This window comes from Pseudorca crassidens, chromosome 5 (genome assembly GCF_039906515.1).
Source record: "Pseudorca crassidens isolate mPseCra1 chromosome 5, mPseCra1.hap1, whole genome shotgun sequence".
NCBI lineage: Eukaryota > Metazoa > Chordata > Mammalia > Artiodactyla > Delphinidae > Pseudorca > Pseudorca crassidens.
The window spans coordinates 40,892,669-40,910,159 of NC_090300.1; the positions used below are offsets into that span (position 1 = coordinate 40,892,669).

General features: G+C 39.0%; 1 protein-coding gene across 2 annotated transcripts in view; it reads right to left on the reverse strand.

Annotated features, from left to right (window-relative positions):
- PLCH1 (phospholipase C eta 1) overlaps nucleotides 1-17,491 on the reverse strand; it is a 236,969-nt gene that overhangs the window by 92,523 nt on the left and 126,955 nt on the right. The window contains exons 3-6 of one of the 2 annotated variants that reach the window (XM_067737817.1): nucleotides 14,147-14,293; nucleotides 11,893-12,135; nucleotides 3,524-3,654; nucleotides 75-245 (exon numbers count right to left, since the gene is read on the reverse strand). In XM_067737817.1, coding sequence (XP_067593918.1) covers nucleotides 75-245; nucleotides 3,524-3,654; nucleotides 11,893-12,135; nucleotides 14,147-14,293 — 692 coding nt within the window. Of the gene's footprint in view, nucleotides 1-74; nucleotides 246-3,523; nucleotides 3,655-11,892; nucleotides 12,136-14,146; nucleotides 14,294-17,491 lie in introns of those variants that run through there. The other variant, XM_067737816.1, reaches the window with a different exon arrangement.

Sequence of the window (17,491 nt, forward strand, 5' to 3'; positions counted from 1 at the left end):
CAACCTCAAGAAAAACTCATGTATCTTTCACAAGTATTTTTAAGTAAACATTCAGTTTAACAGTCTAATGATACCTTTTGCTCCACCTTCAAAAACTGAGCCAGTTCTTCCACAGTTAGGTGATCTTTCTTGTCACTGTAGCTCAAAAGCAACAAATAAAGGTCCCGTCTCAATGACATCATTTTGTAAAAAACACAGAACTCTTCAAATGTCAAAGTTCCCTGATTCTCATCTGTATCAGCTTCCTGAAAGAGGCATAGAAAATAACAAGGCAGTGTGAGAGTTTGAAATAGGAAATTCAGTAGCCGGAAATAATATTTACTATCAAAAAGGCTAATACACATTTCACAAATGGTAAATGAGTTCTTTTCAAGCACACATGGATCAATTTAAAAACTGACTATATATTAGGCCACAAAAAAGTTGCAAATTATAAAGAATCAACCTTATAAAAACTAATTTCTCTGATCACAGTAAATTTATAAAGCAACAAACAAAGCTTAAAAAAACTGTGTCTGGAAAAAACACATTTCTAAATAGGAAATGAAACGTACAGAAGTAAACGTATGTACCACGTGTTACAACTTGTGTGATGCAGTAGTTAGAAGGAAACTTGAAGTTTTCAATGTATAAGCAATGTAGATTAAAATCAGAGAAGCTAATAATTCAACTCCAAAAGCTAGAAAAAAGTTAAGCTAAAGAAAATAGAAGGAAATAAATTATAAGCAAAAGCAGAAAGCAATGAAATAGAAAACAAGCAGATATAACATCAAAGGTGAGCAATTAAACCCAAAGCTGGTCTTTTGACAAAACTAATAAAAGAAATTTTGGACAAGACTAATCAAGAACAAAAGAGAGAAAATACATTTAATACATGATGAAAATTCTAGTCTCTCATCAGCTTCTGACCTGCGATTCAATCAAATATAATTTTTACCTATAATAGAATCTCTCTTAATTCTGCATAGGTAGCTTATTGCTCTTACAGCCATCAGCATCATTGGTACCTTTTCCTCCATAAAAGCCTGAAAAATCCATCTGGACTGATCACTAGTTGAAATTATTTGCTCCTAGTAATTATTGAGCAAGGATCTTTCGCCACGTACCTGCTTTCGGATTGGCTGAATTTGTCATAAAACCATAAAACTGTTGGGGATATATAATGAAAAACCAATCCATTTACATGATCTCCTTTATTTTTAGTGAACACAGCTGTAGCTGAGCAAAAACTGACAGGGACTGAATGGCATTTTGAAATTCATAGATGTTGTGACATATAGTCAGCTGGTATGTGGTTTTAAATACAGTTTTGAAAGTCAAAGTGTGTATAAAAATATACTTTTTTAAACTTTGCTAACTTTGGGTCAATTCTGAGCAACCACTTAGACCAATATTTAAATCATACACTGTTTCTCTGTGATGCTGTTGCTTTCTGTCATTTTAAAGGCAGAGACAGATTGGTCTAGAGAATACCAACATTTTTGGTGTTTGAGGCTCTTGGTTGTAGAGTCTTTGCATCCAAAGAAAGTAGGTCTAATGTTCATATTTCTGCCATAAGTTTGTTTCAAAATATCTAGACCTGGATAGAGAGATGATACATTTTTCAAGACTTCCTTGGAAATGCCTAAACCATTAAGAACAGTAAACTCTAAGGTTTAAGCAATAGCATCAAAGACTTCAAAAGAAGCTATCCATACCTTAAAAGACTATTTTTAAAAGAAACCAGCTGAATCTTGTACTGCAACAAAAAGGCAAAGAAAATTCCAGGAAGGCTTTAATGTCTTTACCAGCAACTCAGAAAAAAAAGTTCCTTAAAATAATACTAAGATCTTTGTTTCCATCACTCCACCCTGAGCACTCACAGAACTCTGCTACATGCAAGACCTATGATAGAAATATTCTACATACAATAGAAGTCCAGCTGCTTCTCTAGTCACTGCCGGCTTGAGAAGTCTTTCAGTCTTTAAATCCAAGGTCATAAAAAGAGACCTTACTGTTTTCTTAAAACTTCTCTAAAGCATTAACTTTGAACTTACGAGACTTTTGACATAAATATTTCCCGGTTTACCCTCTAAAATACTCAGTGTATTAGAGATAAAATGTGTCTGAAGGAGGAAAAAATACAGAAGTAAAAATAGTTTAATATCTTATGTTACTTCTCTATCTTATTTCCAAAAAGTACCCCCCAAATCATTATTTTTGTAGGTATAGATTTTGCCCTCCTATTTAAGCGTGGCCTCTCTGATTTAATCAGAGCTATCTCTCCAGTACTATGAATATCTCCTATGGAAAGGAATGCATGGGGAGGTGGGACTCGAAATAGAACAAAAGTAAGATGTCACAGGGAGTGCCAAGAACATGGCAAACCTTTCCATATAACTTAAAAACAATTCACTCTGTGACAACTCATTTCCCCTCCAAAGTCCCTCATTCCATCTCTGGTTCCTTTTATAGACTATCTCATTCCTTCCTCTTCTTTCCATTCTCTTCAGTGCAATGGGACCCAGTTCCCCCAGTGCAAACCATCTCCAGCTTCCAAGGACAAGACCACAGGACCTGTGACCGTAAGAGGTCACAGATCGAAGCCATCCTCCATCTTCCATTCATTGTTGCAACTCACCCCTCATGCTGTTTCTGCCCTTACCATCTCTGATAACACGAGGTTAGAAAACAAAGGAAGCACAAAACATTAAACATCATAAAATATAACGCTTATACTTAATTTTACATATTAAAAATATCACCTACCTAGTCACTTGGAAAATCACTGCAAAACATGGATTATACATATGACTTATCTCCAAATAAGAGCATTTCCTGAATTAGTAGTCTACTAATTACTAATAATCTAACATGTCTTTGCACCAACTTTAACTTAACAGAACTCACTTTTGCACCTTAGGTGGAAGACTGAGTACAATCCCAGCTGGGGGCCACAGAATAAGTTTGGGCCCATGGATTTTCCTCCAGAACTTACCAACAGGGAAAGAGCATCTCATCTAACACCAACAAGCAGCTGGAGTGAACTTCTGGAGGGCTCCCTAAATGGTAGAAGTGATACAGCGCTTCTAAGCCTTAAGGATTCTAAATCTTAAACTCCTCTGTAACAAAATAGAGGGCTCTTGAGGATTTCCACGCGTGCTATTTTGTCGTGTTACTCAGTCTTTATTCTGATCCTCACAACAGACCATGAGGTTGGTAGATGAGATCTTATCATCCTCTCCAAGTGACTTGATCCCATTTACCCCATTATTTAAGTACCAGGTTAAATGCTTAGAATTACTCTCTGAAAATGGCAACAACAACAACAAAGCACTTTAGGAAGTGAAACTGTGGATGCATGTTAAGTTTAGGAAGTTTTCCTTGATGAAATAAAATGCCTCTGTCTTCAAAGAAAAACAAAACAATACAGAGTAGTAATATTAGCTTCCAACAAGGCAAAATAGCCTTTTGAAATACCTCAGTATATCGATAACCTCCAACGTGTATTTTACATAAGGCCAATCCAATTGTGAAAATATACCTGAAACATTTGTCTGACTTTTCTTCGGGGCAGATTGACATTTAGTTTGTGCATCAATTGGTGTATCTCTTCAATGTTCAATAAGCCATCACCATTCTTATCAGCTTCCTCAAAGGTCTGCTTCACCCACTTGCAGAAAGGTCAAGAAAAACACTTGCATTTTCATCAAAATAAAAACTGCTTTCACAGAATACTCACAAGGACATTTATCATTCACACCAAACTTGAGAAGAAATTCTTTTGAGGAGGACCTGCAATCCACAGGCTCTTAGTGAGCTACTAACAGTGACAACAAAAGGAACTGGGGGAAGGAGAGCACATATAGGTGATTCCCTTCACTGGGAAATGAGAGTCAAACCATATTACTCTGGGAGCTTCTTTAAGATTTTATCCAAACTGTTAAAGCATCTCTATGATGTGATGAGACCCCATGTATACCAAATTTAGGCCTTATCTTCTCCATCTATGACCTTTCCTCCAGCATTTTTTTTTTTTACCTTCACAATATCCCTACACAACATGATCTTTTCAATTCCCTTTTCTCAGTCCCCCTCTTACAGTTAGAAGCTTAGACCATCTCATTCAATCTCCTCATTGTTCAGATGAGGATATAAAACTAGAAGAGAGGGAGATATTTGGTAAGAATTAGTAAGAGAACCAGGTCTCAACCCCAGGTCTCCTTCAACTTGGTCTAGCACTGTTTTCTCCTGCACAGAAGGCCTGTCTCTACACTGCTCCTTTTCCTATGACTAACTTTCACAATTCTTACCTAATATCCTCAACTTCTAAATCAAGGCCATTAATAGGAACTGCAAGCCTGATATGATAGAGGTTGCTTCAAAGCTCAGGTATGATACTAGGTGCCTGAGGATATGAGTTTAGATACAAAGGATTTACATCATGTGAACTGAGATTTTAAAAGGCCCCGCCTCTCACTGCCGTGGCCTCTCCCGTTGCGGAGCACAGGCTCCGGACGCGCAGGCTCAGCGGCCATGGCTCACGGGCCCAGCTGCTCCGCGGCATGTGGGATCTTCCCGGACTGGGGCACGAACCCGTGTGCCCTGCATCGGCAGGCGGACTCTCAACCACTGCGCCACCAGGGAAGCCCACAAAGGGCTTTTTTAAAATGTATGATTCACAGTTGTTAGGGGGTAGATAACAGAAGGTAGGAATGGTATGTACATTTAGAAAACCAAATTGAGCTTCAAAATTCAAAGGGTAATGAGGAAAATAATGAAGATGATGGGAGAAAAACAGAATCAAAGTAAGGGAAAGACTTAGGTTTAAATCTAAGAAATGGGAGAGTGGGAGTAGGTCAAAGGAAGGTGTCAAAGAATAACGTTTGCTTATCAAACAGGTGACATCAAACTGAAAATTTTTCATTTAAGACGAAATATTAACTAACCTCCCAGTAGTAACTCAGAACACTTATACTTCTTAGGTGATTCAAACTACGATTATAGGAGATTATACCTTAGAAAGTAAAAACTGGAAAATTAGTCTTATTTCTCCTAAAGTTAAATAGAAGTGATTTTTCAATCGTAAATATCTGTTTCACATTTTGTTCCCTTTATAACATTTGAATATAACCAGCCCAGTTCTTTCAAATTCAATTGTTCGTCATAGAGTTCAGGAAGGACCTCATTATATATGATACCTGGGAATTAAAGGGTGACCCAGGACCAGGGGAAAAATAACTGAAGAATCAAAGGAGTGAAATATTTGGGCCGATTACTAGTAAGTACCTGAATCTCATTTTTTTCTGTTTTCTGGGAATACAGCACCCATTGCATGAGCTCTATTTCTTTTGACTGTGAACACTGCTCTGTGCCCCACAAAATATTTGGCCAGAGTTCAAAGAAATGAAAAAATGAGTCCAAGGATGGCAGCATTTTCATCCTTTTATTTTATACTTCTTTATCGAAGCATCTCAAAGACTTCTCCAGAGAAGAAGCAGATACAAGCAGACACTAAGCAGGAATATTCTGCAGAAACAAACCCTTTTGGGTGAGCCTGTGTCTGCAAGGCCTTCAGTGTCAACACACAAGCTGGCCTTGACAATTGGTTTAGGGGATCTGGGATTGGTAAGACAGAAACAGAGGCTGACTCAGACCAAGAAATATACACTACTTCTGATTCCATGCTGACCTGGCCCTGTGACAGTGGGTCACTTACATTACCTCTTGGGGCTTCCATTTCTTCCTGTATAACGTCAGTGAGCACAACTAGATGACCCTGAAGCCCCTTCCAACTGTAAGATTCTATGAAAGGAAATACCATTCTCTCTCAGTAACAGTACACATGGTATAAGATATAATTGCAGGTAAAAGTATTCTGATACCTCAAAGTTGTTGTTCATAATTGAGACATGAGTGCCCAAGAAAACCCTGAATTAATGATTCATAGCCAATACATGATAAATTTAAGAAAAGAAATAGTATTTCTGCAAAGAAAAACTAGGAGAGTAAAAACTGAATGAAAAGTTACGGCCTAGTATTGTCTAATCAAAAAACTTTAGAAGAGGGCTTCCCTGGTGGCGCAGTGGTTGAGAGTCTGCCTGCCGATGCAGGGGACGCAGGTTCGTGCCCCGGTCCGGGAAGATCCCACATGCCGTGGAGCAGCTGGGCCCGTGAGCCATGGCCGCTGAGCCTGCGCGTCCGGAGCCTGTGCTCCGCAATGGGAGAGGCCACAGCAGTGAGAGGCCCGTGTACCGCAAAAAAAAAAAAAAAAAAAAAACCAAAACACTTCAGGAGAATGTAAAGCATTGAACGGTATTATTTAGTGCAGGGGTGGGCAAATTTTTTCTGAAGAGGGCCTGATAATAAATATTTTAGGTTTTGCAGGCCATTTGGTCTCAATTGCAACTACTCTACTATGCCATTGTTACACAGAAACTACCATAGACAATACATAAATTAATTGGCTAAAATTTCATGTCACAAAACTTTATACTTCTTTCGATTTTTTCAACCATTGAAAACCCATTGTTAGCTTAGGAGCCCATATAAAAATGTGGTGGGTCAGATTTACCTATAGGCTGCAGTTTTCAGGACCCCTGATTTATAGGGAAGGTGTAAGGCTTCAGTTTACAACACCCATAAAGTCTTCTACAGGTAATAATTTCCCAAGTGGCATTAAGAGGTAAGGTGGGGACACCAAGGAGGAGAATGATCTGATGGAGGAATATGCCAGCATCATCATCTTTGCATGCTGGGACCATCGAGTTTTCAGACATCAATCTATCTGAACAGGAAAAGCAAAAGATTTGCCAATCCTTATCTCTGTTTAGCAATAACAACAGCAGCTACTGTTTATAAAATGCTTAATATGAGCTGGACAGTGTTCAAAGTACTTTGTGTATAATCAACTCATTTGATGGTCACACAATGACATAGAGCAGACACCATCATTATCGTCATCACCATGTTACAGATAAAGACTCTGAAGTAAAAGAGTTTAAGTAAGTCCCCCAAAGTTACACAGTACACGGCAGAGCTGGGGCTGGACCCAGACAGGGCAGCACTGTCTTGCTCCTTAACCACAATACTGTATTGCTTCTGATAGACCCGAGTACTTCATCTACCTCCATTCAACATAGCCACACTGCAGAAATAACTTGAATTTCACTTTACACTGGATGGATTTTTTTCACACAACTATTTAAGATTCATTATTCTCATTATTCATTCACAGTTGAAATTTTCAGGCCTAATTGAAATGTAATGATAATGAACATATCAGCTCTGTTCTCCTCAATTAATGTTATTAAATTTACATCCAATCAAGGATGTCATTTTGATATTAAGACATTATCTAAACCCCCATCCAATTCTGACAAATCTGTATGAGAATGGTTCTCTGACTCAATGTAACATTCCCTATTTTTGACATCAGCTTCCTCTTCATTATTCATTAATTTCCTATTTCCTTTTCTTTCCTCACTGACATAAACATCAACTCTTCAATATTTCTTGTAAAATTGTTCCCCTGTGTGGTTCTGGGGTACACTCGGTTTCCAGATAGCATATTTTCAGAATATGAAATTCCTCAACTGTGAATCTGATTAATTCAAATATGAAAACTTTCTACTGCCAGTAAACATGGACAAACAAATCATGTTAAAAAAACTATTCACCTAAGCTGGTAAAAATTCAAACTACAGTATTGTAACTTTAGGACATTAAATGTAATCCCCAAGGTAACCACAAAGAAAACAGCTATAGAATTTATATAAATGGGATTTAACTATTTTAATACAAAAAAAAGAAGACATAATGCAAGAAATAAGAGACCAAGAAAGCTATAAGGCATAAAGAAAACAAATAGCACAATAACAGATATTAATCCTTAACAATAATTATTTTAATGTAAATGAATTAAACTCCCCAATCAAAAGACAGATTGACAGAATAGATAAAAACTCATGACCCTACTATATGCTGTCTACAAGAGACTCACTCGAGATCCAAAAACACAAACAGGTTGAAAATGAAAGGATGGAAAAAGATATTCGATGCAAATCATAACAAAAAGAGAGCTGGGGTGGCTATATTAACATCAAACAATAGACTTTAAATCAAAAAAGGCTGTAAGAGACAAAGAAGGATATTATGTATTAATAGAAGTCTCAGTACAGCAGGAAGATATAACAGTTATAGACATTTATGCATCTAATGACAGATCATCAAAATATATAAGGCAAAAATAGTGAAAATTGAAGAGAGAAATAATTCTACAATAATACTTGGAGACTTCAGTACCTCACTAACAAAAGTGGATAGAACAACTAGACAGAACTAAGGAAATAAAGAATTTAAACAACACAATAAACCAACTAGATCTAACAGACATATACAGACACTCTACCCAAAAATAACAGCATATACAGTCTTCTCAAGTGCACATGGGACATTTTCAGAATAGACCACATTTGAGGGCAGCAATTAAGTCTCAATAGATTTAAAAAGATAGATAACAGAAAGAAGGAAATAAGAAAGATGAGAACAGATATGAAGTAGAAAAACAACTGAGAAAAATCAATGAAACCAAAAGTAGTTTTATCAAAAAGATCAGTAAAATTGACAAAACTTTTGTTAGATGGACGAAGAGAAAAAAAGACTCAAAGTACTAAAATCAGAAGTGAAAGTGGGGACATTACTACTGATTCTACAGAAACATAAAGGACTATAAGATACTACTATAAAAAATTATACACCAAAAAATTGAATAACCTAGATGAAATGGACAAATTCCTAGAAATATAAAACGTACCAAGACTATATCACAAATAGAAAATATGAATAGATCTATAACTAATAAGAAGATTGAATCAGTAATCAAAAATCTCTCAACAAAGAAAATCCCTGGACTTGATGGTTTCACTGGTGAATTCTATCAAATATTTAAAGAACAAATACCAAAATCCTCAAATTTTTCCAAAAACAATTAAAGTGGAGGGAACACTTCCTAACTCATTCTATGAGGTCACCAAAGGCAGACAAAGACACTACAAGATAACTACAGACCATTATCTCTTATTTACACTGATGCAAAAATCCTCAACAGGGGCTTCCCTGGTGGTGCAGCGGTTGAGAATCTGCCTACTAATGCAGGGGACATGGGTTCGAGCCCTGGTCTGGGAGGATCCCACATGCCGTGGAGCAACTAGGCCCGTGAGCCACAAGCACTGAGGCTGCGCGTCTGGAGCCTGTGCTCCGCAACAAGAGAGGCCGTGATAGTGAGAGGCCCGTGCACCGTGATGAAGAGTGGCCCCCGCTTGCCACAGCTAGAGGAAGACCTCACAAAGAAACGAAGACCCAACACAGCAAAAATAAATAAAAATTAATTAATATATATTTAGCCTGAAATTTAAAAAAAAAAAGAAAAATCCTCAACAATATATAGTTGATCCTTGAACACCAGGGGTTTGAATTGTGTGGGTCCACTTATATGGGAAATTTTTTTCATTAAATAAGTACTACAGTACTACACAATCTGCAGCTGGTTGAATCCACAGATGCAGAACCTCAGATACAGAGGGCCAACTATAAAGTTATACTCAGATTTTCAACTGCTCAGGAGGTCTGCACCCCAACTCCTGCATTATTCAAGGGTCAGCTGTACTAGCAATACAATTCAGCAGCATATTAAAAGGATTATACACCATGACCAAGTGAGATTTAGTCCTGGAATACAAGGATGGTTCAACATATAAGAATTGATCAAAGTAATATGCTGCATCAACATAATGAAGAGAAAAACCACAATCATCTCAACTGATACAGAAAAAGCATCTGACAAAATTCAACACCCTTTCACGATAAAAACACTCAACAAAATAGAAATAGAAGAAAACTACCTCAATATAATAAAAGCAATATATGAAAAAACCACAGCAAATATTATATTCAATAGTTAGAGACTGAAAGCTTTTCCTCTAAGATCAGGAACAAGACAAGGATGCCTGCCTTCACCACTTCTTCTCAGCATAGTACTAGAAGTTCTAGCCAGAGCAACTAGGCAAGAAAAAGAAATAAAAGGCATCCAAATCTGAAAGGAAGAAGTATAATTATCTGTTTGCAGATGATATGATCTTACACATAGAAAACCTTAAAGACTTGCAGAAGAGTAGAGCAATACCACACTTCTCACTAATTTCTTTTACTTTGAAAAAGTTATTTTTCATAAAAATACATTAACATGTAATAGTTTATTATAATTTTTAGTGAGATATTTTTGAATTTCTCACATTTAATGTCTTATATGACAAATATCAATAGATTGAACCCACATAAAAACTCTTTGGGGTCTTCAGTTTTTAAAAATGCAAAAAGGGTCCTGAGATCAAAGTCCAATTATGTCAATTTCTCTTGTCAGAGGTTGGTTTAGGAATGGGCCTGTAATAGCATTTCTGGCCACTGATGAGAGGTAGTCTTTTGTGGAGCTCCTGGGAAGTTTTTCTTTGCTCTTAAAAAAAAATGGGGGGACCTTTATGAGAAGAAACTTTGTTCCCTCTGGGCAGGACTTCTCTGTGTTTAGAGCTGCTGCACTTCTCTTTGACCAAAGGGTAGCCAGCTAAAGGACCAAGCCAACATGCTGAGAATGGCAGAGCCTAGGTCTCTAATGACATTACCTAGGTCTCTAATGAGCCACTGAATTAACTAACCCTGAAACCGCTCTATCTCAGATCTCTTGTTCATGAGAAAATGAATATTCTTTATTGTTTGAGGCACTGTTAGTATGGTTCTGTGGCTTGCACCAGAAAGCATTCTCAATGATTCAGTATTTGTTTTTTATCAAATGTAAAGGAGTTAGGAACCAAACTAGCAGGAAAAAGCACAGAAAGTTAATTCCTATGTTTATGTTTTGTTCATTTATGAATCCCAGTTGCATTTATCTGCATGCTGTGAATACTGATGAAAACATCATGGCTCATCAGCTTAGACCTTTACACTGTCAACATCCTTTCAGGGGCTGAATATTTCCAGTCTGCTCCAACAATGTCCTTGGTGAGGGATTATAGCTAAAGCAGCACAAATTTACCACCACTCTGGGAAAAACTTAGGGTGCACATTCCAATGACACCCAAGGAAGGAACTGGTACTATTTCCTACGTGGAGAGGGGGAACATGTATTCTTAAGACCATTCAAAATGTGAGGAAGGGAACCAAAGCGGTCAACGAACCTAACACTCTCACTTTACAGATAAGGAAACTGAGCTCGGAAAGGCCATACATGTCACAGATTGTGAAAGTCCAGTCCCCTCAGAAGAAGTCTGCACCTCAGTTCACGCAAGCTTAAGTTTCTACGTGTTCTATGCATTCATTTACTTGGGGTGGGAGTGAGGAGGGGACAGAAAGATACTAAGGGTAAAGAAAAAAACAGCAATGGGGGGCTTCCCTGGTGGCACAGTGGTTAAGAATACGCCTGCCAATGCAGGGGACACGGGTTTGAGCCCTGGTCCAGGGAGATCCCACATGCCGCGGAGCAAATGAGCCCGTGCGTCACAACTACTGAGCCTGTGCTCTAGAGCCTGTGAGCCACAGCTACTGAAGCCCACACACCTAGAGTCCGTGCTCTGCAACAAGAGAAGCCACCGCAATGAGAAGCCCACACACCACAACGAAAAGTAGGCCCCACTCGCTGCAACTAGAGAAAGCCCACACGCAGCAACAAAGACACAACACAACCAAAAATAAATAAATAAAAATTAAATTAAATTTAAAAAACAGCAAGGAAAGTGGATTTAAGCCTCAAAATTATGGGGAAAAAAATATAGTCTAATACACACACACACACACACACACACACACACACACTCACACACACACTCACACACAGTTTAGAATTAAAGTTCTAGGGAGGATATTGGTCGTGGGTCCTCTGCCTTTTGGCAAGGGAATCTTCATCACTGATGCCGGCCATCAGGTACTTGAGGCCTGTGATCCAGGTGCGGGCCTCCTCAGGGTTGGAGGTGATGAGGTCCAGGGACTCCATGTGGTTGCCATGGTAGATGGTGAAGCAGCAGCTGGGATCAAAGTTCCCCTCAGCCTGTCTGTGGAATATTTCAGACTGCCGACCCTCGGTGACTTTGTAAATGGAGTCAATAAGTACTGTGAGGAAAGAGATACACAGTTATGTGGCAGGTGAAGATATGTAGGGAAAGCAAAATCATCTTAAAATTTAAAAATAAAATTCATTGTCTGTGACTTGTGATATTAAGCCCGAATGTGAAATACAAGCTCTGTCATTTCCTGCTAGTAACCTTCTCCATGTACCACTTTACTCTCCTGGACAGCCAGACAACACCCTCCTGGGTGTTGCGTCAGGGTATTGAAATTTATGATAGGAAGACAGATATGCCCAGCAGGACAAGAAGGTTGGTAGAAAAGGGGGCTACGAATATGTCAAATGTATACTTTATACGTTTATGCCAGGAAAACATACAAAGACCTAGAGCCAACTTTGACGTTTTACAATATGCATAAAACAGCCATTAAAAATTGAAGGGAAAAAAAAATTTGGTGGTAACCAAATAGCATAGCTAAATGTGATTGGGATTTATAGAGAGAAAGCTATGAGGGTAAAGGCAGAGCGGGGCTTAGAGAGGCGGAGGGGAAAACACAGTGGCAGCCCAGGGAAAGAGACATAAAGATACAGAAACATGAGGCCCGCTCCACAGATGTTAAACAGGCCATTTACACTGGACTGAAAAGCTCAAGAGGGAGAGTAATGGGAGATAAAGCTGGAAAGAGATAAATCGAGCTGGAGGCTAGATTATGAGGAGCTGAAGTAACAGACCAGAGATTAGTATTATTTAGGTAGTGGAGCAATGCTGCCAGTGTGTGTCACAGAAGCACTTGCAGAGGGGATTACTTTAGACTAAGACAGTATTTTTTGTTTTTTTGCTTGCTTGTTTGGGGGCATGAATCAGAAGGGTTGCAATCTTACTGATTGCCCATATACACCGTCCACGCCTCTGCTCTGCCTTAATGGCACGTTCCCAATTTGTCTTTCTAACTCGTTCTCCACATGACTCACAGGGAAATGAGCCTATGCCCAGCCCCCGGGGAAGTTCTAGTGGGTCCAAGCCAGTGGGGTGGCCCCACTTCTATGTCCTATGATTGCTTTAGGTTTGGGAACATAACCCAGTTCTAACCAAGGAGACATGGGCACCCTGCTTTGAGAGAAGGGTGTGGAAAGGGGTTCTTCGCTCTTGAAAAGGAAGCACTGAAGAGAAGGTCCCTTTCTGCATCTTCACCATCCTATCAGTTGTGAAGCCAGGTTGCTGCTGCCTCGATTACAATGTCAACACGCAAGGGACAGAGCCAAGGGCACTCAGGGAAAACAGAACTAGAGACTCAATGTCCCATGCCTGAGGCCGGCCAATCTGAGTTTCTTGTTATGTGAGAGAATACATTTGTGTATCACGAAAGCCTAATTAGTCGAGGTTGTCTATGAGCTAAAGAGGAAAGCATCTTATCTGATAGGGGCAGAAGAAACTAGCAAAATGGAGCTTGGTTAGGAGACTTTGCAATAGGCCACCGGAAAGGTGAAGAGACCCTAGACGAAGGAGACCCCTGTGAAAACAGGAGGGAGGGAGCAGATGAGAGAGACACTACAGGGGACTCAGCAAGGACTGGGTGCTGAGTGTAGAAGGTGTGGGAGAGAGGCTTTACAGAGGAGACAGATCAACGCTATTTTACTTGATATCACTGAAACAATTTTGTTAATTCATTCATCAGTTAACTGTGCTCAGAATATGTCAAAACACTTTAAATCCTACTGGCTTTATGATGTCCTTTACTTTTCATAGGAAAATAAAAGACGTCAAGTTATAAAACCTCATATTCCAACTACAAAAATATGTCTCCAACACAGGGGAAATATTACCGTTTACAGCACTCGTGGATAAGAAAACTTTTTATGGATTTAAATGCCTCCAAAGAATTAACAAAAGTAAAAATGGTCATCACTTATTCTGTCTCTTCACATTCTCTAACAACTGACCCTAAAACTTGCAGAAATATGAAAAGTCTACAGATCTGAAGCTTCAGAGCCCACCCAATAGAAGCCATGTGTCACTCTGTCAAGCCGAACAGAGAATTCAAAAGTTAGTCTTACTTTTTGCCTTCTCGCTCTTCCTAGAGGGTCTCCATCGGAGGCGGGTCCTGTGCTCATCCAGGTAAAAGAGCCGGACGAGCCCTTTGGTCCCACGCTTCAGTTTGATCATCTGTGTCCCGGACTGCATGACACTCATGCATCTTTCAACTGCAAACAAGATTAGAGTACATTCAGCTCTCACACAATGCAGGTGAGTCCTGGTGTTCAGAAACCTTACTGTCAAATAAAACTTCTGATCACACCCTAAAGGCTCAAGACCCAGAAGACAAATTCAGAAGAGGTAATCTGAAGAGACAGGTGTTAAAGCATTGATTCGTCAGGCTTAAACCAGTAAAAAGCCTTACTGATAGAAAGAAAATGCTACTTCTAGATAAACAATGCATTACTGTTGAACAAAGCATCTTTTGCTCTAGCTGGCAACATGCCTTTTGGTATGAGATCGATGATAATTTGGTGCTTGAATTTATGTTCATAAAGCAAGTTCTCAGGCTTCATGTTAAAACTTGTGAATTTTTATATAGCCAGCAGTAAAAACATCTTATGATAATGCTTCAAAATGCAATTAGCAAAAACACGACTGGCAAAATGTTTTAACAATTGTTGAAGTTGTATATGGGTTCACATTATAATTTTGGGTATGCTTGAAAACAGCTAAATAAATGTTTTAAAATGTGATGAGGGGCTTCCCTGGTGGCGCAGTGGTTGAGAGTCCGCCTGCCAATGCAGGGGACACAGGTTTGTGCCCCGGTCCGGGAAGATCCCACATGCCGCGGAGCGGCTGGGCCCGTGAGCCATGGCCACTGAGCCTGCGCGTCCGGAGCCTGTGCTCCGCAACGGGAGAGGCCACAACAGTGAGAGGCCTGCGTACCGCAAAAAAAAAAAAAAAAAAAAAAAAAAAAAAGTGATGAGGAAAAAAATCAAGTTTTCACAATTAAACATAAAATATTTGTTAATGAACTTAGCTGCTAGGATTTTCTAAGTAGAGAAATAACTTGGTGATTGAACTCAGATAAAATCCAAATCACTTATTATCCAAGTTAATGCTATCATTTAAATTCTCCTCTTTGAGATGAACCTTGATGGAAGTGAGCATCTGTATCTGTTGGTGTTGTCTGTTTCCCTTTCTTTGTTAATTGCACCCACTTTTCCTTTGGAAATACTTCTTTCCCATTCCATGTGCCTTTGGTGGCCCGTCAATCACCCCAAGCAAGAAATGGCCACCTGACTTAAGCTGAGAGCAAATCTGACTCCCTTTCAAGGAACATGCACCCTGAGTAAAGCACTGAATGAAAACAGAACTGAGTCATTTCAAAGTACAAGATTTAAGAGACACTCCTGGTTGGCCATCCCAAGATGTTACAGTTGTCACAGTTACTCTTCCTGAAGCTGGCAAATGATTCCATTTTCCCCTTGGTTCTCCAAGTTATACAATACTCTTCCAAACGCCCTTTTCTCATTGCATCAGCCAGAAACAGCTTCTGTTTCACCGACTAATATACATAGGACAGATGCAACCATTAAAGCACTAGGAACAACTGGCTCTGAGTACCTACCTGATCAAGCAGCCTACCATTAGATAAAAGAAACGCAGTAAGTCAACTCCAACAATGTTAGCCTTCGGCTTCTTTGGCTAATTTGTTTTTACTAGGAAAAAACCTGATCCCAAAGCTTAACATTGTATGCACAGAGTACTCAAGGTAACTTCAACATAACCAACTTCCACTATTTCCTCCATGCAGAGTCTTTCCTTCTCCCAAAGAACTCAAGGAAGAACTGCACAAAATCAAGCATGGTTTTGGGATTTGATTCTGCAAGATAGGTGAAGTGTAGGTTGCTCTTACCCATTTCATATGACATACCAAATATACAAGTAATAAAATACTGCTTAAGAAAAAAAACACGCAAACTTAAAATGTTTACTTTGAAGACCAGAACAAGATCTGAGATTTGGTTTCGTGCACATTAGTAAATTTACCTACCACTGAGCACCATTCATTTAGGTAATGAGAGCCACAGATTTGAATTCTTGACAGTCACCCTGACCATCTCACACCAGTAATTAGAGGGAGAACAGAAGACAGCCAGTGTATCAAGATTAAATCATCAAGTCTAACCACGCAAGCCAAAACTCCCAGAAAATTCTATTAGAACTTCTTTGGCCACTGACCTTAGGTCACATCAGTAAGCAGATATTCACAGTCACCCCCTGCACCATGCACAGGGCTATATAATGAGGTGAAGCAGAGAACAAGGAGACTTTGACTTAAAGAGGTTAACTTTCAAGAGCATGAAACCTTTAAAAAGACAACTTATAAATGGTAGTTTAGAGCTATGATTCAGAACAGTGTTTGGATCTAGACAGCCTGGGATAGAACTCCATATCTGCCACTTATTAGCTGTAGGAGGTTAGGCACATTATTTAATCCCTCTGTGCCTCTATGTCTTTGTGTATAAAATGGCAATAATGTTACCCCTTGAAATGTTGTTGAAGACTGAATGAGTTAATTCATGTAAAGTACTGAAAATGGTGCCTGGAACAATATAAACACTATAAATGGTAGCTATTATTATAGCTACCATATATAGCTATTATATATATAGCTAATACCATATAGCTATTATTATACAGTTTTATTACCTATATTTTAAAAAATAAATGCCAAGACAAAAATACATGAGAGTCCATAGTAAAAAGAGAATACAGTGTGCTGGGATGGGGTTGAGTGTAGTAATAAAACAGTGTCAATGGAGGCTTGGGGACAGGAAAGAGCAGGGGTATGATCAGAGGATAGGAAAAGATGGTCCTCTGTCTACAGTGACCTAAAAGGGGATTAACAGGATATTTGATTCTTTGGGCCAGATAAGACTAGGTGTCGGGGGTTAGGAATGCTGGCCTAAGATTGAAATCCAACAGCAATAAGAGAGAGACTCACTCGATATTTCTGAGCAAAGGAGTAGTGGGATAAAAAAACATAATTCAGGAAGATGTCTGTTTGGGAAGAAAGAATAAAATGAACTGTTTATACCAGAACAGAAAATTGAATTAACTGTACCATCAGAGATCTAAAGCAAAGACTACAGACCTATGGAAAGGACCCTCTATATATCTGGCATGGTGCCCTCTACTTTATTCACACTGCCCCTTCCTTCCCTTTACTTTTCACAGTCCCATTTCTTTTCCCTGAAATGGAACTGCTATGGCTACAATATTCTCAGCATTTTAACAGGAAAAGCACAGCGATATAAAAGTTTAATCACTTACTTGAGCTAATAAATACTGCCTATCACTTAGCATCGTCCAAAGAAACCCAAACATTTTAGAAAGTGGAATCCAACCCCTTAGAG